General features: G+C 35.8%; 1 protein-coding gene across 6 annotated transcripts in view; it reads right to left on the bottom strand.

Annotated features, from left to right (window-relative positions):
- Positions 1-3,515: 3,515 nt before the first annotated feature.
- The window catches only part of LOC149424534 (uncharacterized), a 44,378-nt gene continuing 24,687 nt past the window's right edge, over positions 3,516-23,206 (bottom strand). For 3 of the 6 annotated variants that reach the window (XM_089651670.1, XM_089651669.1, XM_089651671.1), the window contains 5 exons: positions 12,838-12,973; positions 10,153-10,417; positions 7,021-7,167; positions 6,294-6,438; positions 3,516-5,403 (listed from right to left, as the gene is read on the bottom strand). In XM_089651670.1, the coding sequence (XP_089507796.1) occupies positions 5,287-5,403; positions 6,294-6,438; positions 7,021-7,167; positions 10,153-10,417; positions 12,838-12,973 (810 nt within the window). In that variant the 3' untranslated portion in view covers positions 3,516-5,286. Of the gene's footprint in view, positions 5,404-6,293; positions 6,439-7,020; positions 7,168-10,152; positions 10,418-12,837; positions 12,974-23,206 lie in introns of those variants that run through there. The other 3 variants (XM_089651672.1, XR_016305794.1, XR_016305793.1) reach the window with 3 other exon arrangements.

Genomic DNA, 23,206 nt, shown 5'->3' on the forward strand with positions numbered 1-23,206 from the left:
ATAATGAGGTTAGGTTAGGTATCTGTCATGTCATCTTCTTCCCCTTATCCTATTCGCGTAGGGTACCCATCGTTTCTGCAGGGCGCCTCCGAGCGTCCCTCTCCTAAGCTACATCAATTCCGGCCCAGCCTCTTCCCGCTCAGCCTCTGTAGTTACTTTCTTCATTTGCCAGGGATCGTCAAGATGCCTGGAATAATATTGTGTTACCTAAGGCTTTGGTAAACGAGCGAGTTTTTATGGTAATTTCTTGCCGGCAAAGTATTAACGCCGTCAAGATTTCCCTATAATTGTCGACCGCGATTGCGCAAGATTGTCGTGTATTGCTTATTCTTGTCAACGTATTGCCTATTCTTGCCGACTTATGACTTGCCGCTGAGTTATAACGATGATACCTACTGCATGATCCAAATAGAAGAAGTAAGCGCATAAACAGACAGACGCGGATAGCGACTTTGATTTTAGATAAATAATTTCACGATTTTGTTTCTAAGTTTATACACAGCACATCGTTTTTTTTTAGTTCTGACATTGTAATCATACATTACTGCAATCTTGACGATGAATTCAATTCATACCAAAACGCCTTTCGGCTTTTACATAATATAACTTGATATAAGACATAAATAAACTATAACACGAGAAATTAGAATTGCGTAAGTAATATTTACAGAAGGGCGAGTTTACAGCTTTATTATGAACCAGGATTGCAGGACTGAGGGGAAGGATAAACCATTCCAGAAATACATATTATTATCATAGAATCCCATCTGACTTCTGAAAGATTTTTTTGAAGTTCTGTTTTTATTTCAGTTATGTCAAGCAACTAGCCTATAATGATTTAATAACAAAACTTGAATAGAACTTTCACAGAACCAGAATATAAACGTTGAAATTTGATGAATTTACTTAGTTATTTCAGGCATTCATCTCATGGTTTCAGCACTCTAATTGTAGGTATCTAACTTACCGACCGGTCGGTGGCCGAGTTAACATCGCGTTTGGGTCCCACCGTTTGTGTTCAATTCCTCGGCTGGCTAAGTCCTCCATCACAACACAAGCAACATTTTCAGCTTACTGTGGTGGTAGTAGGAGATTTTCAAATATTGTCAGGTTATTCGTAACCCGGGAATGTTTGTCTTTCTTTTAAAAAAAAAAAAACAAAAAACGTTATGGTTGACAATTTTAAATACGTCAGTACTTACCTAGCCACCTACTATAAAAGTTTAAGAAAGCATTGTTTCAGTGTTGGAAGACCTAAACAAAGGTGACTAGACAATGTGGATACCAATCATAGATAATAGAGACCATAAATCAACTATCTAATAGAGACAAGGGAGATGGGCCATGAACAATTAATAACATAAAACCGTGTAGCCAACATCATTCACCCATATTACTGCAAATCACATATACAAACAGTGGCACCCCTGCTCTTGATTCTTGATTCTATCTACACACCAAATAGATTAACTTTCATTGGTTTCGCCGCTTTTATAGTTCATGCAATTTGGTCGTAACTCGGCGACAGTACTATCCACTCCATTTTTCAGAATAAGGAACTGGAGAGACGACAAGAGACTGGCAGGAGTTGATGTCCCAATTAAGATCTGTCATGCAGTTTTAATGCATTGCCAGTTCTGGCCGGTATACTGCCGATTGACTTCGAAATTAGGGAAGTTTTGACAAAAAAAGGAATGACAAGAGGTGGGGCCGCTGTCCTCCTGGGAGTCGAACTGGGTGGAGCAGTGTCCCTTCCTAGCTTATTGAAAGCCATGCAAGATAGAACGCTATGGCAAAAGCGATGGGATGGGTCAATGAAGGGTAGATTGACTTTCTCTTTCTTCCCTTCAGTTAAAAGCAGAATGGAAGGGGCGCACATAAAACTGGATCACTACATGACGCAATTGGTGTCCGGTCATGGAGAGCTCAGGGGGCGGCTACATAGTCTTACCTTGTCTCCTCATCCGAACTGTTCATGTGGTGACACTAACCAGACAGCCGAGCACATTCTGTGGCACTGCAAGATGATGAAGGATGCCCGAGAGGAAATGTTTCATAGCTTGAGAGGGATTACAAGACCGGCACGGAATGCCGATCTCGTGTTGAACAGAGAGAATTTTGAAGGCTTTAAAAAAGTTTGTAAAGTCCTGGGTAGAGAGATGGCCTGTGCTTAGAGTTGCCGACTTAGATTAAAATCATCTTTGTTTCAGGTGCCGAGCGTATTGCTCTTGTCTCTCCACGGTTACTCCTCTATCACTTTAATATTGCTTATGCCCGATTGCTTTGTGTTTTTTTATATCCTCTTTGTTTTACTTTCCTCGTCTTGTGGCATGATCACAATGCATTTATTATTTTTATTTTTTACTAATTTGTTGTGTATATTGGATTTTTACACCTTTTTTCCCATTCTTTAAACTGTTTATTTATGCATTTGCTATGCCTATATATTCTTATTTTTACTTTTGATTTTGAACCCAATTTATTAGAAACGCGTTGATAATTATAATAATGTTTATTTTTGTGTTTTTAGCTCTTTACTACTACGTTAATCTTTGTTCTCTTCTTTTTCTCTATTATGATCGGTCAATTTGTTGTTGATCACAACTTATTTTCTACGTTTGTTATTTGTCTTTTTATTATGTTACTAACAAATTGATTTATGATTAAGTTGTCGTACTGTATTGTTCCTTTTCCCACCATGGGGGCGGATAGACCCTGTTCCTGCATCCAGTCAGGTGACATTAATCCGGTGCGGCCGTCCCACGAACCAGGGGTGCCTCCCCCGGAATCATGAGCGGACCTGGGAAATGTTTGAGCGAGCCTGGTCCCCTTCTGTCCTACCTCCGGTGACCTGAAGCTCACTTCATTCCCTAGGGTCTTTGGGAGTATCTCCCCCCCCATTAACATTTCTTTGAGGGTACTCTCGGGAAACCGGCTAAGGGACGCCGGTGCTTGGGCTCGTTATGGCCAGGCCGCTCGCCACTCATTCTTGCCCGACACGCAGCTTGTTTACTTTTATGTTTCAATCATTCTTCCACCTGTAAATATCGTTTTCTTTCTTCATTTCATTTTAGATGTGTCCTTACTTTGTGGTACTATTAATATAAGTATGCATACATTATTTCGTACTAACAATCATGCATGCAGGGACATTGGAGGGTCTAGAATTGTTTTTAAATAAATGTAGCTTCTTTTTACAAAAAAAATGGAGTCCTGACGTGTGCGGATAAGGACTTTAAACAATCAGTTTCCTCACACAGCCGTTGGGAAAGGGTGGGTCCCCTCCAATGTCATGCAGTTTTACTGCATATTTTATATCTGTTTAATTTTCCTAGTCCATCTTTGGTTTGAAATTTTACTTATCTCCTCGAAGGAATAATTTTTTTTAAATTTACATGGAGACTAGTTTTTGCTGATACTCCATACCTATATAGGTTCCTACTACATATCGCAAATAAATCAACAAATATTTTATTTTATGAAAATAGTATATTTGTGTAAAAATATTTGTTTCTTTCCAGCATTTTCCTAATAAATATATTTTCAACAATACATACTTACAATCTTAAACATAAAGATAGGCTATGTACAAAAGGATTCGTAGATACATATTATTTATATACATTAGAAATATTAACATATTACAAATAGTTATTTTTATTCCCTGTTTTGCAAATAAACACAAGACTCTATTATTTTCTAACACTTAATTAGGTTGAAGAACCATTATTTTTTTATGCAATGCTTAAAAAATGACATTCTCTTCATATTTTAGGTCCCAAAAATAAAACATAATACATACATAATATGTACCTACATACTTCAGTCGTCAAGTTATTGTTGTAGAAGTAATTTGACAACTAAACCATTATTAATTTTTAGATGGCATTATTTTAATTTAATTTAGCAATAACTTTAAAACATATTAAAAAAAAATAATGCATAACTAAAGTTAAAACATATCAGCTATAACTTTTTAATATAAAAAGATTAGATAACATTGCTTTAAATTAATGACTTCCTATGTACAAAATATTAATTCACAGCTAATTTAAGTCATGCAATGAAATACCAACATGGTTTATCGATTTTAGATTGAAAGAGGACTGCCATTAAGAATTATAAAAATTTGATTAGGTAGTCAATATACAGGTTATGTCCGAGGGGGTAAAGTGCACAAACTTCGGGTTTGTACGGAGAAAATAATACACCTCTATGGAAAAATATTTTTGTATGGGAAAAATGATGGAATTTATTTATTTTTCTTTTTTACTTCTACCATTGTGTAGAATCACCTACAGAAGGTTGTTCACTGTATCCCTGGACACCCTGTACATAATTATAATTACTTTTTTCTGTGATAATGAATATAACGAAGAGTGCAAGAAATGCGATGTGGGCGTGTTTTGTGATCGACGAAATTCATTTCATTATCATTGTGAAATTTTCATTCCGATCAATGGGGATATACGAGGTCAGGCAGAGTAAGAGAGACAGAACAAGTGCCGAAAAGGGCTAGAACCAAAAGGTACCAAGTCAGTGGTGACATTGGTTTTCATTCAAATCTACATGTAAAGCATTTCCAATGTGTATTATTTATTCAATGGGATATTTATGGTAATAAAAAATACAACAGCCAATACACATTTTCAGCATTTCCGAGATATTATTATTCTAGTTTTACAATCTTGATACAAGAAAGCTCTTTCATGCAAGCATTTAAGTTGCGCTCCTTGAACCAATGTTCAAAAATAAACTAAATGACCATAATTTTTTTAATAAATAATTGGCGTAACACTTTGACACAAGAGAAAGTCTTACTTTCTCGGGTCAATAGGAGGAACAAAATAACTTATAATATGATTACTTTGATTCTTTACAAAAACTTGTTAGTAAAAAAGATTTCATTAAATATTGAAAACATTCCCTGACAATCAAACCTAAAAATTCTAAAGTTAATATCAGCATTCTCAAAACAAAATTTAAAATTCCTTCAAAAGCCTATTTACTATGTAAACATATAATATTTTTTATATTGATTTCACAATCCATGAAAGAAATTTATACAAAATTGAGCTGGCATTGTAATCAATTAGTTAGAAGTCATCATTATGTCACATTATTAAATTTAACACAAAATATGAATAATATAATGCTACCCCATCATGATAAAATATTCTATAAATGAATATAAATAAAGGCACTTCACTATAGTTTGGTGTCAATACGACACATTGTTTAGTTTTATAATTAGGAGAAAACAGCACAGGGAGGGGATTTTGGTATTCAGGAGATGATTGTTTCACAGTCTAGATCTGTGGTGATGGTGAGTTTCATCTTCTCTTCGCAACTGTCGTTACTGTCTGATGACACTTCGCCCACTGATTGAGTAGTGGAGATTTCCTGAAAACAATTTATATTTACTCAGATATGACGCACAGAGTGAACATTTTTAATAACACATTAAGTTTACATCAAAACATCACAATCATGACGTGTTTTCAATGAACATGTGAATCTTATGAATTGTAAATAATTCTAATTAAAGGATCAATTTGGATTACCAGACGAGGTGTAATAATCAATGATACCTTTTAAACTCATGTTTCAAAGAAACATGAGTTTAAATCCATATATCCATGTGCGAAATATATCCGAAATATATCCATGTGCGCGGCTCTTTTTTAATGATAAGCGTTAAAAATAAACTGTTATCCAACGGAGTATTATTGCAAATACCTGCGAGCGCCCGTTGGCCAAACAAAATGTGACAAAATTGAAGAGATATTTTAAAACATCTTTCGGATATTTTTTAAGTTCCCGCGGGAGATCTTCGATAATCACAAGGCTAACTTAATAGTTTCTTCATTTAACAAAAGATTCCTCGCATTTCCACTACAATTGAACATGATGAGGGTCGACAAAGATTATTTCTGTCCATCAAGAGAAATTAAAAACAATTATTAATCTAATTCTCAACACAGCCAACAATATTCTAATAATATAAATATGTGGGCATTATGCCCCAATCACCAGTGAGGCTGGAGAACTTACGATTTTAGTAAATAAACAAAAGGTGTTCAATCTTAAAGAGGTCAATAGGGTAAAATAATTAAGAAGATAAGGTCCGACTAATATTGACGACTTTACTGAAATTAAGTGACGGTGGCGTGGGGGTCTTGATGTATGTTGTTGGTTAATGTGATGCATTCAAATAAAACTGCTTTTGTGAACTTGTCGCAAAAGAGACTAAAAGAAGTAAAAGAAAGAGATAGGATGGCTTGTTAACTTACGAGGATTCTGTTCTTTTGGTGGGTTCTGATGTGCTTGGAAAGGTGATCACTCCGCATGAATTTCTTCAAACACTCGGGACACTCAAACCTCTTTTCTCCGGTATGGGTCCTTCTGTGTCTTTGTAATTCATCAGAGCGTGTGAACCTAAACACATTACAACTATCTATAAAACATCTCCGGATTAAAAATAATAATATTCATCAAATAATATATGAGTATCACTCCTTCGAACAGGGTTATTTTAATCCACTCTCCAAATTGAAATGGTTATGTATTTTAATAATTAAGACTTCACAAATTTGTTACAATGTACAACAATATTATTAGCAAGCAAAAGCAAATTTAAGCACTATCGTAACTGATAAACGAAACATCAGTGTGTATTGAAAAATAATTTAGAATCATGACAAATTATCATAGAAAACATAGAGGTGAATGAAATTGATAATGCACAAAGAAAGCACCACTGAAATGCTAAGCATGCATAGTTCGCTTGGATCCCAAGATTCCTACACAACTATTGTTTCGTTGAGGTGTGTTTCAATAACCCGGTGATTAGATCCTCAACTATGATTGTGATGAGGCAGACTGTCTCAACCCCACAAAGAGACATTACAACACAAGTAAAGCTTAGTGAAGGACCAGTCTTAGGTTTATCGCCTCAATGAAAATATATATTATATAGTGATACAGGATAGAATAATTTTGAGAAGGAAGCCAACGCACCTTTTTCCGCAGAAGAGCCAATTGCAAATGAAAGGACGTTCCCCCGTGTGCCACCTGAGGTGGGCGCGCAGGTGCGATGTTTTACCATAGACCTTGTTACACCCCGGCACATGACATATGTGCTGTTTTTTCCGATTGCTTACATCTCTAAAAATGCAAAAAATAAAGCAGTTGAAGCAGGTCCACAATGTGTTATATCATAATATTATATACACAGGGGTTCCAAAACACCAACACAAATGGTCGCATCTCACTGATCTCTGAAAGGGACTGCATTTACCTTTCTAAAAAAAGGGACCCATGTACACATGCACCAAGGAGTCTAGGACTTTGGGATTGTTGAATGAAATAAGAAGCAATTAGGTTCACACAACTCTTTGGATTATTTGAGAGGGACTGAAGGTTTACTATGATTAGACTGAAGTCTGAAAAGTATGTTATATTTACGAAAATCTTGGAGTTAAAAATGAATCATAGAGATCAGTGAATTACCTTTATACAATACAGGTATATATATATATCAAATTATATTTTTAGGAAGGGTCAAACAATCAAAATTGAAATGGTAAGATTCATAGTTGGTTCAATACCCAATTTACTTGAGCATGTATTTTATATTTACAAACAAAAAACCAATACCATTAGTAGGGTAATTATTTAGTTATTTTAAATATTGTTCTTATTGAGAATTCCACGATGTGTGAACATGTTAAGTATTTTGTTGTTTATGAAATATGAAAATGTTTCATGTTGCAAGTTTGTAATACAAGAATTTAATGTGTCATATAAATTCCGAAATATTATTGATTGGTTTGTCTCGTCATGTTCGAGGTATTTCAGCTGCAGTAACAACATGCGGGGACATGGAGTAATACAAAGTTTGTTCTCCCTCTGACAAACATGGTCTCAAGACATTCAAAGGACAGGACTACACTATGTTCACCGAGAATGAATTGTTAAAAAACAAATAAATTCCAATAAAGTAACCAGCAAATTTTGATGTTCATACAACTTTGATTTTGGCTTCTAAGGGCCAGCCGATTCACAAAACAATATACAGGGTGTCCGGAAACTCGTAGTACAAGCGGGAAACTGGTGAATCTACATCACATTTGGAGTCGATTTTGTAGTATATTTTTTTTTTATTTGAGCTTTCGTTATCGAGTAAATCGAGTTTGAAGTTGATTTTTTTTTTTTTTTTTAATCAAATTCTTATAAATTATTACTGAAGATCAAAGTACCCAACTAATTAAAACTATTTGAAAGTAAAACAAATGAAGAAACTCGGATTTGAAGCATTATTTTGAAATCACCCTTCATTTAACCCGGTGTAATCATAAAATATTTCTGCTCTGCAGGGTTAAAACATCTGTTATTCAACCCTAAACACCAGAAAAAACTTTAATCCTAAAATAGCCGAAAAAAATTTTTTTTTGGTTTTTTTTTTTTTTTTTTGAAAATGCTCAAATCAAAAAACTTTATGTTTTTTTGGGTTCCCCATGTGGTGTAGATTCTCCAGTTTCCCGCTTGTACTACGAGTTTCCGGACACCGTGTATATAAATTTCAAAGTTAATATTCAAGTTCTGAAATTATTCCATTATGGGCCCGTTGTTTCATAGTGGGTATTTGAATAATAATTTAATAATAAATTTGATAAATTGTTTGAGTTCTGTGAAAAAGCTGGTCCTGTGTTTTGTTCTTAGCAAAATTCACTTTACCACCAATTCCTCGGTGGCGGTTGTAATTTGTACATAAAAAAATAGTATGCAATACCTTAACATTTCTTTTATGTGCATTTTAGTAACCAAAAATTAATACAAACTCAAATTAATTAAATTGTGTTATAAAATATTAATATTAATGCATGCGTAAGGCATATTCTGTTAAAAAGCACATTGTTTCTAATTTATTCATCTTGTTGACCAGAGTAAAGAAATTGTGATTTGGAATTTGTGGTTCATACAAATTCTTGAAAATTCCATTTTCCAAGAATTTAAAACTATCACAACCAAATAAAATATAATCATAGAAAAATAATACTGCTGTTCACACTTATGAAGATAGAATTTTTTATTGCAACTGTCTTCCTTAATAGGGGTTCTGTGGTATTAATGAGATTATATTACCACAGATTTAATTACACAATACATATTTTTTATTATAGCAATATTACTTTCCTGTGACAATATGTAAATAAAAACATTAACATTTTTTTAAATATAAAAAACACCAAAAGCACAGAATCAAATCAAAGCACAGAAGCAAAATTATTTTCAAATATGAAAATAATTTTGCCGTCGCTGCTAAGATGTTACAACCTTGTAAATGATATGAAGAAAGTATTTTTAAAAGTTTTTGTCATGGTACTCCTGGGAGTAAAATAAGGGATATTATCTATCTATCATGTATCAATAGTATCTATCTATCATGATAAGAGAGTGTAATGTATTTTATGAACTTCAAATCGGTATTATTAACTTCCGAAATCTGACTGGCAAGGGCAAATCTTAACACCGCCATGCATTGTGATGGACCTGTATGAGGGGGTAAAGTAAGGCATTCTTCCACAGGGATACGAAAGTATCTGATACTCGACCATTCAAATATCTTGGTGAATACCGCCATAGATAAGCGTCGAGGATCATACACAGAACATATTTTCGACATATTGGAAACCCGTTAGTGATGCCAGTCTCTCGCGACCAATCGGTTGAAGTAGTCACTACTCGAGTCTTCGAGACTTAAGATGTGGCGGAGCAATTAATAAATACGATAGTCTAGCAAAAATGTCACATTGTCACTCGTGTCTGACACTTTGTAACAATGCCTGTGCTTTAAGATCAATGGTAGGAACAAAACAAAAAATGACCGCCATGGCAGTTGTGAGTGAGGTTATGAAAGCTAGTTTGACATTTCAAGATATCAGTAGTGACTTGTACAGACTGTGCATTACAAGTTGTTTGCGATGTGAATACACAACATCAGTATCGGATACTTGTGTATTCCTGTGGAAGTAGAGCAGTGAGAACAGTGTAAGAGAGAGAATTGAGTCTACTGTATTGTATGGAATCCTGACTAGTGAGGTTGGAGACAGTTAAGTAACAATGTAGGCTGTAGTGTTTGTATGTTACCTATCTCCCTGCATGCAGTTGGGGCAGGAGCAGGCGACGCGCACAACTCGCTTCTTGGCGCTCGCGTCCCCCTGGCGGTGGTGGTGGCTAGCGCTGGTGGGGGGGGCGGCGGCGGGCGGCGGCTGCGCTGGCGGGCCGGAGCTGGGCCGCAGTGGCGGAGGCTGCTCGGGGCTGCACCCCCCCGCCTCCCACTTGACGCCCCCCGCCCCCGCTTCCCCAACCTGCTGCTGCTGGTGCTGCTGCTGCTGCTGTTGTATCTGCTGCCCTGGAAGAAAGCAACCCTGAGATGTTATCTGCTATTGTCTACCATCATTCATACATACCTTTTGTTTATTTTTATTGTGAATATCATATAACTGCTCCCCACTGTCCCGATCCATGGCATCTGAGACTATGGCACCCCTAATGGGGTATGTTGTAAGGAAAAGGGGAGGAGATGAACAAGAGTAAGGTTGGGAGGTACCTGGCTAATCAGGTCTGGTCAACAGAGACGGCTAAAACCATTTCGATTCTTAATGATGGTATTTAATATTTAGGTCAACGCAACTCAGTACAACTTTAAAACTGCTAGGACACTCTCATCATGAGTTTTGAACTTGAAAATTTAAAAAAATTATTTTTGTAAATTTTGAAACAATGTCATAAAATAAGTTCAGATGCCACATTTCATTTTTTGCACAAAATTTCTTTTTAATTTTTTTAATACAAAATTAACCATGGTTTAAACCAGAGGTTCCCAAAGTGGTCTATATGGACCCCCAGGGGTCGATATCGGCATGCTGGGGGTCTATGTCAGCGAGAAAAAAATTTCAGGGTCCACGAGATTCAAATGGGGGTACATACGAGCGGACCCCCATTTACCTCAAGTCAACATTTAGGAGTTCCGTAAATGACACAATAGGCCTAACACAAATATAATAGACTGAGAAATTACTTATTTCATAATAATATTTTTATATTTCATAAAGTTGTTAATTGAGGTATATAAAGAGTCTACGTTCCTTTTCTCGTCAGAATTAATATATTCAAGCAAAACATTGCACATTGGAAGCCGCAAATTTTTCTAGTTCCCCAACTTGTTTTTAAAAAACGTCCAAGGTAATAATGACGTTCAACATTTAAATGCACTTCACACAATCTTTAAAACTAAGGACGGGTTGTTTCGGAAAATTTGAACAGTTCATCAAATTTCAACGTTAATTTGCGAGTTCTGTGAAAGATATTTTCTAGTTCTGTTATTATTTCAGTTCTGTCAAGCAACTAGCCTATAATGATATAATATCAGAACTTGAATAGGACTTTCACAGAACTCGCAAATTAACGTTGAAATTTGATGAATTGTTCAAATTCTCCGAAACAACTGGTCCTAGGTTTGAGGACATTTTGACTATGGAAATGCAACGTTGAAGAATCGGATATCATGTGACAAGAAGAACTGACCGGAATAAGCACTGACAAAGAACTTAAGGGGCAGTTATGTAGGGCTAGCTACAGAAAGAAATTCCCGTTGCTTATCCTTCTTGATTTTTATTTGGTATAATACCTCACAAAGGTGCCTCTGTCTGCACAGTGTAAAGACAGAGCAACTATACCGCCACCCGGTTGTAGGGCAAGCAAGGGAAGGGAATATTTTTACTAAAAAGTAAATGATTATCACATGGGACGTTAATAGTTTTAGGAAAATTCAATATTCGGCAGGCAGGGGGTCTACAGAAAAAAAAATATTTGGCAAGTGGTCTACGGGGCAAAAAAGTTTGGGAAACTCTGGTTTAAACAATCGGTGGATGGAAAAAGCCCAAAAAATGTGAACATGCAAACATTAACAGTGTGGCCAGTGGTTAATTTAACTTATTTCAAATTTATTAAAAGAAATATTTATTATCTTATAACACCTCTTCCAGTTACCTGTGTCATTTATGAGAGAAAAGTTACAACGGATCAATCAACAGTAGGCCAATGCTTTGCAGCACAATAACAGAGGTTTCAAGTTCCTATTTGAGAATTCAAATAGGTACCATAATTGTGTAACCGATATCTGGTGCTGGGGCAGAGTGGCCAGAATGACTTGAGAAACCCTATTACACCATAAAACAAACTTTAATGCTACTTCAAAAAAGTGAGAGTCAAGAAGAATAATCTATAGATTGAGGAATGGTGCTTGACTGGAATGATTTGAGAACCACATTATAACAACATTCAATAATAATAATAATATGTTATTGCAAAAATCAACTCAAGGGTTCTGTAAATATTCATTCAAATTCCGTGCATAATGAGAATAACTAGTATTTCTGTGAATTTTCTCTTAAATCATAAGATTCGTAAGAAGGTACTTAAATACATTTCTACTTAATCGAAAACTATATATATTTTATGGGTTTAATTTTATTTCAAATAAGGAATAAAAAACTGACAACTGTTTTTTTCAAACTTTCTTTCTGTGTAGGTAGGTACCATAATATTGAAAAAATGCAAAAGTCCAAATAAACCCGACGATGTCACGTTTGAAAAAAGAAACTTTACTAAACCATAGTAAAAGTTAGCCAACTAGTGAAAAATAGCCATCGAGTCAAAGTAAGGCTTGCTTGAATAATAAAGAAATGAAACAGACAGATGAAATGCCAAACGGTTGAATTTAACCAGCACTTTGCTATGGTCAGTTAACAAGAAGAATAATAAGCTAACCGATAATCTGGTGCTGGGACGGGTTGACCTGCGTGACCTGCTGCAGCTGTCCTACTCCGAGGGCACTGGCGGGGATGACCTGCACGTTGCCGATGCCGGGGATGTTGTGGACTGAGTAGGACTGCAGCGTGGGCATCTGGAAACACGAGTAAGTAAAGCATTTTCTTCTTTAATTGCATACAAATACATTTTGTTCAACAGAAAATTATTAATTACTGCACATGATCAATAATTTTTAGTATCGATAATGATATTGAAATGGGCAAATATTGATGATAACAACTCTAATATTGACGGATTGCTCCATCACTAATATTATCAATACTGTTATTAGACAGACAGATCGAGAATGCGCTATAGAATTGCAAAAGTATTGGAAAATTCTGGATATTTGAAACCCATTAATAATACGGTATCTAATGAATAGATAATATTATCAAGTGTGTGCCTTGTACATTACAACCGAGATCAATTTTTTTGCCAACATTGAAGGTGTGGCAAGTAAAAAATATTTACAGATAATCTATGGGTGGGAGGAAAGAAAAGTCAGATAAACCAGAAATTATTTCTAATTGTTGGTTTCAATGCTTATAACTTAAAACCGATATAAGCTTTATTGCAATTGAAGTGTATTTTCTGATTTCACAGCGCACCCCAACCATTACTTCTAAGTTTTACATCTACCAAGCAAGAAACAATGTGTTAGGGTGCATATAAACAAGCGAGCCGAACTGCCGAGCTGAACCACAACTTATTACTTAAACAACTCTTGCGGTTGCTTCGTTCCTTTCCCGTAATTCGTGGCTCGTTTCGCACAATTTTTCATGTGTGCAGCATTAGAATCCAAAGTTAATGCTAAAAACAATAATTATTTTCAAAATTATTCTGCATGTGCGCCCATTGATGTATTATACTAGATTAGCCCTGTCTAGTTAAATTCATTTTAAAAATAACGCCACGTAGCGTACGTCACAAATATGGAGATGAACTTAACAACCTAACTCTGTTTAAACTCCGTGTACAAGCGTTTAAACTCGTAAGCGAAACCACGGAGAATTTGTTGTCAGAGGTGTTGTAATATGGACATAATTCAAATTTAAATATTTGGAACTGGGTTATTTTTGTGATTGAAAAAATGAACTTGCCCAGCATAGCTGAGAAGTAAAATAGTTTACTCTTGACCAACAAAAGGTAAAACGCAATGCACAGTGCCCATTTCGCATTGCGACACAATGCGTGGGCCTTTTCATAAATGTGAACGTGAACCAAACCAAAATTGTGTTGGGGTTATTTTTAAATGAATATGCCGTGTCTAGTCTAATTTAGTGTATGTGTGCGCCCCATAATGTTGCATAATTTAAAAATTAATAGGTTAATTTTTTGATTAGTAATTTGTAATAATTTGTATATGTAGCCCCGTAGTTGGGAAAAACACCTCAGGGGCGCTGTTAAAGTGTTGCAAAATACTGGAGCTTTGGTTTCAAACATTATTATACATGGTGGTAAAGAAAACGTTATATAAACAAACCGATAGTGCATGCAATACATAGGTGAAGCTGACTCTTTCTTATTTCAACATTGTACCTAGATAGCTGTAAAAAAATTCAAATTCAACCAAATCAAATAACAAATAAATAAAATTCCAAAATAATTTCATACAAAGGTGACTCCCTTATGGGCCCGGAAAGGAAACAACATAAGACGGGTGCAACAAAAAAGTGCGTAATGTTGCGCGATGTCTCGCTGCGTGGACGCACACACTGGTCTGCAGATGTCAGTATATTTGTAGACATTGAATTAGTCAAGTAAGGCCCTTCGTACCTAGAGATACTTACAAGCTATGTGACTTTGACGCAACCACTAGCCTACGGATATGCTACTCTTTAATTACTGGAATTATACTGGACTTGATCACTTTTTCAGGTGCAGCTGTGGAATTAATACGACGTCAAGTAACCCTAGCGACTAAGACAATAATATTGTTCTTCTTTATATTTACAAACATAAAAAATAACCAAAACAAGTTTTTGGGTTTACCCATACAACGAAATAAATGTAAAATGTAGGGCATTTGAATAATATTAAATATACTTTTCTTTCCAACCTCAATCCACACCTTCTCAGCTATATCCTTTCTAACTTACTCTGGTAAATTATAGTTATATAAACTTGGATAATTTTCCATCTCCAGAATTTTTTTTACATGGAATCATGTTCGGATGTCATTTCTGTCAAACGAGTAGTAGAATGCAACTCGCAAAGCTTGCAATCAGCACTGTCAGTAGCATGCAACTGACGTTAAACCAGTACGCGTCGACACGTCGCGTCGTATACAGAAACTAGCAAAATAGTACGGCGGATACTTTAGAGCGCTGCATATGATACGCGCATAAAACTTAAGTCATTTTTTCGCTATATTATTAATGTGCTGGTAAACTTTCGGGATCGCTGGCCATGCGTAATACGAATATTTTTTTTAAATAAAATCTTTTGCTTCACCTCAATTATTATAGAGGACAATGTATTTGCTTTCGGGGTGATGGAAAATACTGTAATTAAAATTACAATTACGTAAAACGAAAATTTGTTGTCGTTGTATAGGATGACAGCCATTCACAATAATTTCTGTACCATGACATTTTGTTACGTTGGTATTTCTGATACTATGGGGTGGCTAGAAGAGATGTAATTATTATTTAATCTATGCGTATTACGTAGGCAGTACTTTGCGGAACTCAGAATGGAAAAAATTAACTTTTCAATGTAGAGAAACATGCCTAAATCCCTATTTTAATTTTATTTCATTTCCAGAAGTTCCGCCAAACTAGGGCCCACCTAATACGCATTGATCAAATTGTAATAAAATAACCACCCCGAATGCAAGTAGTTGCCTTTTATAGTAATTAATGCGAATCAAAGGTTTTATCTGAAAAATATTTGTACTAAGCATGGCCAGCAATCCCGGAAGTTTACCAATGTGCCTAATATAAATCTGTAAGAATATTCATCAGTGTTTTTTCAACTAAAAGAAATGGTATACATTATAAATTTGACGGTGTCCATGGTCGAGGAGTAAGGCTCTCGACTAGCAAGATGGAGGTTGCGGGTTCAAATCCCAGCATGTGCAAGTAAATTTTATTTGATTAATTTGCGTTATTTCACAAACGATTCATGTAAAATAATATATAGTATATTTGCGACCCGTTTTTAGAGTAGAAGAAACTCTCAGTATCGCCCTGGTGTAAGACCACCATTCAGAATTGAAACATTGCTTGAAATGGCTTTGGCCGTGTTTGGTAACCAGATCTGAATAACCAGGTACTCCCCCACCTTCCTCTTCCAATCTCTTTCCCCTCCCCGCCACCTTCAGCCTCACAACATACTATAATTGGGGATGCCATAATCTCACTGGCTCCAGACGCTTGGGAGCAGTTGGGACTTCTGTGCAGTTTCACATTAAAAAAAAAATCCATAAGAATACTTAAAAGGCTTTTTTTAACGAAAAGAAATGCTATTAATAAAAAATATAATCAAAAGTGATCTCGGCGGAGACGCAATAATATTGAGAAGCTACTAAAACCACGTAAACAGCTTGCCTGTATACTAGAAGTATGCAACACCGCTCCAGCGGCATGTACCAGCCAATAGAAATATATGGAACTGAGCACTCTCGGTATCACACATCCTTATAGAGCACACACTTCATCGTTGATTACTTACTGGCCAGTAAGGGAGCCGCCTAAAATACCTAATGTACATCTTATGCCAGTTGATTTTTCATAAAAGAGTAACATAGAAATGGTTTCACAATCGATTTGTTTTAATTAGATAATAATTACAGTACCGGTAGTTTTATTCGTGGTGTCAAAATACTATGCGATATCTACAAGTTTGTATAGATTATAATGATCGCCGTTTTTCTTGCCTTTATACATCAAGACTACATGTCAAAATGTCATTGAATTCTGACACAGAAATGAGATTAATCAATGTTATCGTACTGCATTCATAATGATGTTGTATTTTATGGTTTGCTTGAAACAAAAGGATCCCAGACACTACGAAGATTGAAATAAATTTCGATCGATAAATCTAACAAACCTTGATCACTACAGCGCGTTTCTTTTTCTTGATTATTCTTATTCGTTTTGCCTCCTGACTTAGGTCACTTTGGTTGCGTATGCCTGTTCGATTTGTAGAAACAAACTTCACATTTTCCATTGCAGTAAACGTATAATTTACAACTTCAACAACGAAATTATGACACCGACATAAAAACCGATATTTTAGGTATCGAATTTTCAATTTCTATGGTGTAGATTTTAGATTGGTTGCACACCACAGATAAATAAATATTATGAAAGCTATTTTAGCCTCTACGAACGGGTACTGAAGTTCTTTATTCGCGTGGTTAAATTTATTATGCCAGACTTCCATGCGACTGTCGTTCTTTTGTCTATTTTGCCAAAGAGCGTCGCTCACAAAATGGAGGCCGAGAATAGTGATGTGTGCAGTCGAAACTGTGAAATAATTTTATGTTTGGAAGAAATATATGATTTATCAAATTTTTTAAACAAGTTCCGAATGAATTATAACCGAAATATTCGAATGAAAATGAAACAATTTAGAAATCGAAAGCTGAAATGCTAGAGAAGTTCTGAAAAAAACAAAGATTTCAAGACAAAAATCACCGGTTACTATTATTTTACGCTAAGCACTTCCGTATAAAAAAAAATAAAAAAAACTAAAATATCGGGAAAAAAGAGCTAAGAGGCTAAACTAGAGCTGATTTGGCAGCACCGACTAACAGAGTTGGGGCTGCTAATACTAATAGCATCATAGGGATGCGCAATCGATAACTTTAGCTTTTTTAGGGGTTAGTTGGTAATGTTGCTAACAGATGCCCTTTCCAATTGAGAAATAATAATAATAATAATAATTGGATAATTTGTAGAGCGCCGTTTTTGTGAAAAATCACCTCAAGGGCGCTGAGAATTTGAAATAACAATATTCCCTTGGAACGCCAAACTCCCGCGACCTAATACCTCCATCGTGTGCTGAGGATTCTATTTTTGTAATGTCCATCTGTTTCGTAAAGTACCTGTTAGTTGCAAAATGATGTTTTTTGTAAATTGTACCATCTTATCGATGTGTTTATGCATAGTGTTCCACACTTAAACTGCGAACCTTTAGGAAAAACTATGTGCAAAATAGAGAAAAGAAAAAATTTCATTAGTGCCCAAATAAAAAAGTTATGATAAATTTTGTGTGTTTTACAAAACGTTCCAATAAGTACACCATTATATTTATTTTTACTTCAACTATGTGCAAAATAGAGAAAAGAAAAAATTTCATTAGTGCCCAAATAAAAAAGTTATGATAAATTTTGTGTGTTTTACAAAACGTTCCAATAAGTACACCATTATATTTATTTTTACTTCCCACTCAATTAGCTGTTCCATTATTTGAAATTTGAGGCAGGCTATTTTGTTTTCCGAGCATGTACAAAAGCAAAGCTACAATTTTTTAGAACAATCTTTTTATTTAATTAGAATTTTTTTTTTTTTTAACTTTATAAGGGTATTTTTCGTAGATTATCAATTATCACAAACCTCCACCCCCCAAATACATATAAATATTGTAAAAATAATACATAATCTACTGTAAATCGTTTCCCCAGAATAACTGATTATATTCAGATAAATGTTTTTTTTCTCGCTCATGTCATAAAAACATATTTTAAAGAAATACAAAAATATTTTTGAAGTTTTATTATATTTTCCATAAAGCCTAAGACACATTACACTATATGCATCAACGTTTATTTGGGCGTTGCCTATACAGATTATATGTTAACATGTTAACCGGGGAATTCCGTTTTGAATTACGCAGCATATAATGGGCGTGAACTCTTTCACTAGGACGTGTCAGTACGTCACGCCCGGAGGACGTAATTCCATATTCTTATTTGTTTTTTTAAGCATTACAAAAATGGAAACATCGAATTAAAAAATTAGAAATTTAAAAAAAAATTATAAAAATTCCAAAAAATATAAAAAACGTAAAAATTACAGAACAATAAACAAAAGCACAAAAATAAAATAGAAACATTGAGCTAAAAAAATAAAATATGCAAAAATTCAAAACTCAATTTCCATGTGATTTGCTCGGAAATATAAGTCCCGCTAGTTCCAGGGCGCAACATATCGTCGCTGTGAAATCAAACCGGCATATCTGCAAAATGCTTGTTTTTCACTAGAGCGCTTTAAAGATTTCGCATATGATATTTTCCTTTTAACGTCCGTTTGGTTCACCTCAATGCCACCTTATGAATGAATAAAATTTAGATGAATACTGCTTATTGAAGTGGTAGTTCCAAATAAATCGAAAATTGCTTAAATTAAAAGTAAAATGCAGATATGCCAGTATGGCTTTAAAATCAGTGTAATATTTGCATTTGTGTCACAGTGGCTTCTTCTTTTGGAACCTGTTTAAGGTATAAAAAAAGACAATGTTTTCAATGAAAAAATAATTTATTGCTTCACAATTTTTTTTTATAAACAATTAACATAATACTGCTTTTTCCTTTGCTGGTAACTTCAAAGTTTCCCAATCGTTTATGGAAATCTGAATAAATTGACGGTATTATCCCGGCGGTAACTAACTTTAGGATACCATTTTTCTTCTTCTCATCAATGGTCTCTTGGAATGCTTGCATCAGAACAGGATTCACGCTCCCATTGCCCCGTTTATTCCTTTTCTTTGCCTCCTCCCAGGCATGTGATCCGTAGGAGGTTTTGAAGTAAAAGTTGCCGTCGTAAATGAGACAAACATCACACTGATCTTTCTTCGGTGTGAAAGTTTGTATGACTTGAAAAAACCTCTGTACTGGTAGTAGCTGATTCCTGCAAGGTTTGATTCCTTTCTTTCTTTTAGATAATCTCTGTGATCGGCGATAGATTTTCCACCATCGATATACTCCCGAGAACTTTGAGATCTGTAGTAATGACTAGGAACACTTGAGTTTACAGTTGTGGCAAGGAGGCTTCATGCTTCGTTGGTTCACTCTTCCACGGGTTTTAGACTCGTATTCCTCACCGCAGTTTCGCATCTTTCAGTTTGCTAAAGTTTTTTTAAATTTGCGTATTTTAATTTATTTTTTTAACCGGGAGAAATTTTACCCGGGTCAGACATTTTGGCATATATGCCGGTTTGTTTTAGTTGAGGCTGCTATAAACGCTTTTGTTAAGTGCAAACCGGATTATCTGCCAATAAGTCATACAATAAGTCATATCTGGGTAGTAATAAAAATGTACTATTGTGAGATAATCCAGTTTTACTTACATGATGGACGCATTTCCCCCTTGAAAGTTTTGAAGTAACTGGCGTATTGCGGAATAGGTCTGTCTTCTGCTAAAAAAAAACGCGATTCACGCGTAAATGCATACCGGCCCAACGCCATCTGACAGATTTTTATTCAACTATACGACATGCCGGTTCGACATAAAAATAGAAGGGAAAAAAAGAAATTTTTTGACACCAATAACTCAAAATCTCCATTTTTGCATATATGCCGGTTTGATTTCACAGCGACGATATATTTCAAGGACGTATTCATAAGTCCTACCCGTACCCGATACTGTTTACGTTTGACGTATTTATACGTCCCGCCTGGTTAACAGGTTAACCCATTCATGACGAACTATTTTTTTTTCGAATTTCGCGCAGAAAATTCACAGAGTGGTTGGTTTTGAAAGTAGAATAAGAACGTTTTTTTCGGAATTTGAAAAAATCGTCTCCTCATCCCCCAGGAGCCTCGAGAAGGATGAGGTCCATATGGATCTTTCGGCAAATAACTAGTCAGAAATTTCATTTTTTCATCTTTATTGTTCAAAAAGTGTAATTTTCAACAACATTATTTAGTGTGATAGCCCTCGAAGCATTTCACGCATAGTCCGACCTTACATGTGATGCAACGGATGCGCTGCTAGCTTTTACAAGATGCACAAGACAGTTTTCCTCCCTTATTAGTCTCAGTTATCGGTATTGGCCCAGGATAATTGGGGACGGAGGTATCATACTGCATCGCCGTTTGACCTATTTTGGTGAGTTTGTCGGGTGCCTTGAAGTATTTCTTGATAGAATACTTCTCGCAGTAATGCTTTGATATTTCTTCACGGAATTCTAACTGCCCCAATTTAAAATTACCCGTGGCTTTGCGCTTCAGAAGCCAGCAATTCTGAATGATTACATCAATGGCCCAGGTAAAAATGGACCACCACCATTTCTGTTGGCGAACAGTAATGCGATAACATGCAACGTTTTGGTCCATTCTGTCAGTTCTGCCCATATTCGTGTTATATTGATGAATTGCATATGGCCTCTGTATACTGATCTTTTTTTGCTCCTTCCGTGAGTAACGGCTTGCTAGATCCAATGGATTCTTTCCGTATTTTGTTGAAGCTATAGAACAAACAGCGTTATCAACCCATTGAGTAACGTAGATGGGGGTCTTGCCAAATGATGTCTGCGCACTTTCAGTATGTCCTCGAGAAAGCACACCTTTGTTGTATTTTGACATTGTTGCCTTCTTCTTGGGGATAGGAGATGAACTGGGAATCCGATTGTCTCGAATTGTACCTGTGCCATTGTATCCATAAAAATGCAAATAGTACAGCAATGGCATACCCGTAAAAAGATTATCAAAGTAGAAGTGATATGGCAATTCGCGCTTTTCCACTGGCAATTGATCGACCAACATAAGTAGTGGTGAAGCATTCAAGCTTACAACACCATACTCCTTTGGAATCCGGGGATTGCTGCCTTGGTAGATCTCAAAATTGATCAAGTAACCGGAGGGTGTATTTAGGCTCCACACTTTATATCCGAATCGAATGGGTTTGCCTTTTATGTATTGCTTACATCCATGGCGGCCATAGTATGGAATCATCGATTCATCATAACTTAAATTTTCTTCTGGGTGGAAGTTTCGCATAAACCGTTCAATAAGCCTATCTGTAAATGGACGTAACTTCCACATCCGGTCTGCACTATTGAACTGATTTGGTGAAGCAAAGTGTATCATTTTGTGTATCTGTTCAAATCTATCACGAGACATGGTGGACGCAATCTGCTTATTGTAGAAAGGGCGAGAGCTGCTCCAGTACAATCGAGTTGATGGAATCGGGAATAATCCCGATGTTATAAGTATACCCATGTACGCTTTGATATCCCCGACAGTTAAAGGTGATACTTTATGACTATTTTCAGGGTCTTGCTTGGTCTGATATTTGTTGGATTCTGTAACGATGAATTCGTACATTTCGTTGTCAAAATTTAGTTCAAATAATTCCACCGGTGATAAAGCAGCTACGTCGGTATAATTTCCTTCGGGAAATATGCTAGAAACAATTGGCATCACATCGTTAGACTTCCATTGAAACATAGTTTTCGGACCAGGCATACGTTTTGGAATGCGATAAGGTGGTTCAGCGGGATCATTCACTCTGTCTCCAGTACTAACACGGCATCGTTTCAAAGGAGGCTCGAAAGAAGTGCTTGCAGACGCTTGACCGTGTGATGCTGAAGCGTCGAATAAATTTATGTCGAAGTCACTGAAAGTTGAATCCAAACGCTCGTCTCCGAAATGCTCTAGATTAGGGTTCTCTTGATCTGAATCATAATCGGGCGTATCTTGTCCCTTTTTGTGTCGACGGCGATTTACGATTTGGCAATTAGAAAACAATTGCGCTCGAGAAATATTGGCAATTATTCCACCGTCATCTTCATCAGCTGAATCTGCTCCGGACAAATCACTCTCATTTGGCGGCTCCACATACACATCTACATCCACTACCTCATCATCCTCCAAATTCGTATCCGATTGTTCTACAAGCAGTAACATCACTTCTTTAACAGTCAAACCCCTAAAAAACACGAAAAAACAATGAAATCTGCGAAAAATTACAATTTATGTATAGTGAGATCTGCCGAAAGGTCCATATGGAGCCAAAAATCAAAACCTTCAATTCAAAGTACTCTCTTTGATACAATAAGGATTATTTTTGTAACAATATGTCTATAAATAGTTAGTAAATTTCATTCTTTATGGATCATAAACGGTTTTGGAAAAAAAAAATCAAATCTACACATAAGTTTATTGGATTACTTACTTCACTCGCTTTGACATTTTGAAAAATTTGCACTTTTTTCAAACTCCGTTTATACACGTCTGTCCACGCCGGCACATGCAAACGAACTGAGCGCCTCTAAGACAAACGTGTTCGTACATGCTTGTAGACTACATAAAACTGAATTTCGCATCGCCATTTTAATATATCGGCATGATGTGACTAATTGAGGTCCAACA

The sequence above is a fragment of the Hesperophylax consimilis genome, chromosome 4 (assembly GCF_061612785.1).
Source record: "Hesperophylax consimilis isolate HC1 chromosome 4, BYU_Hcon_1.0, whole genome shotgun sequence".
NCBI lineage: Eukaryota > Metazoa > Arthropoda > Insecta > Trichoptera > Limnephilidae > Hesperophylax > Hesperophylax consimilis.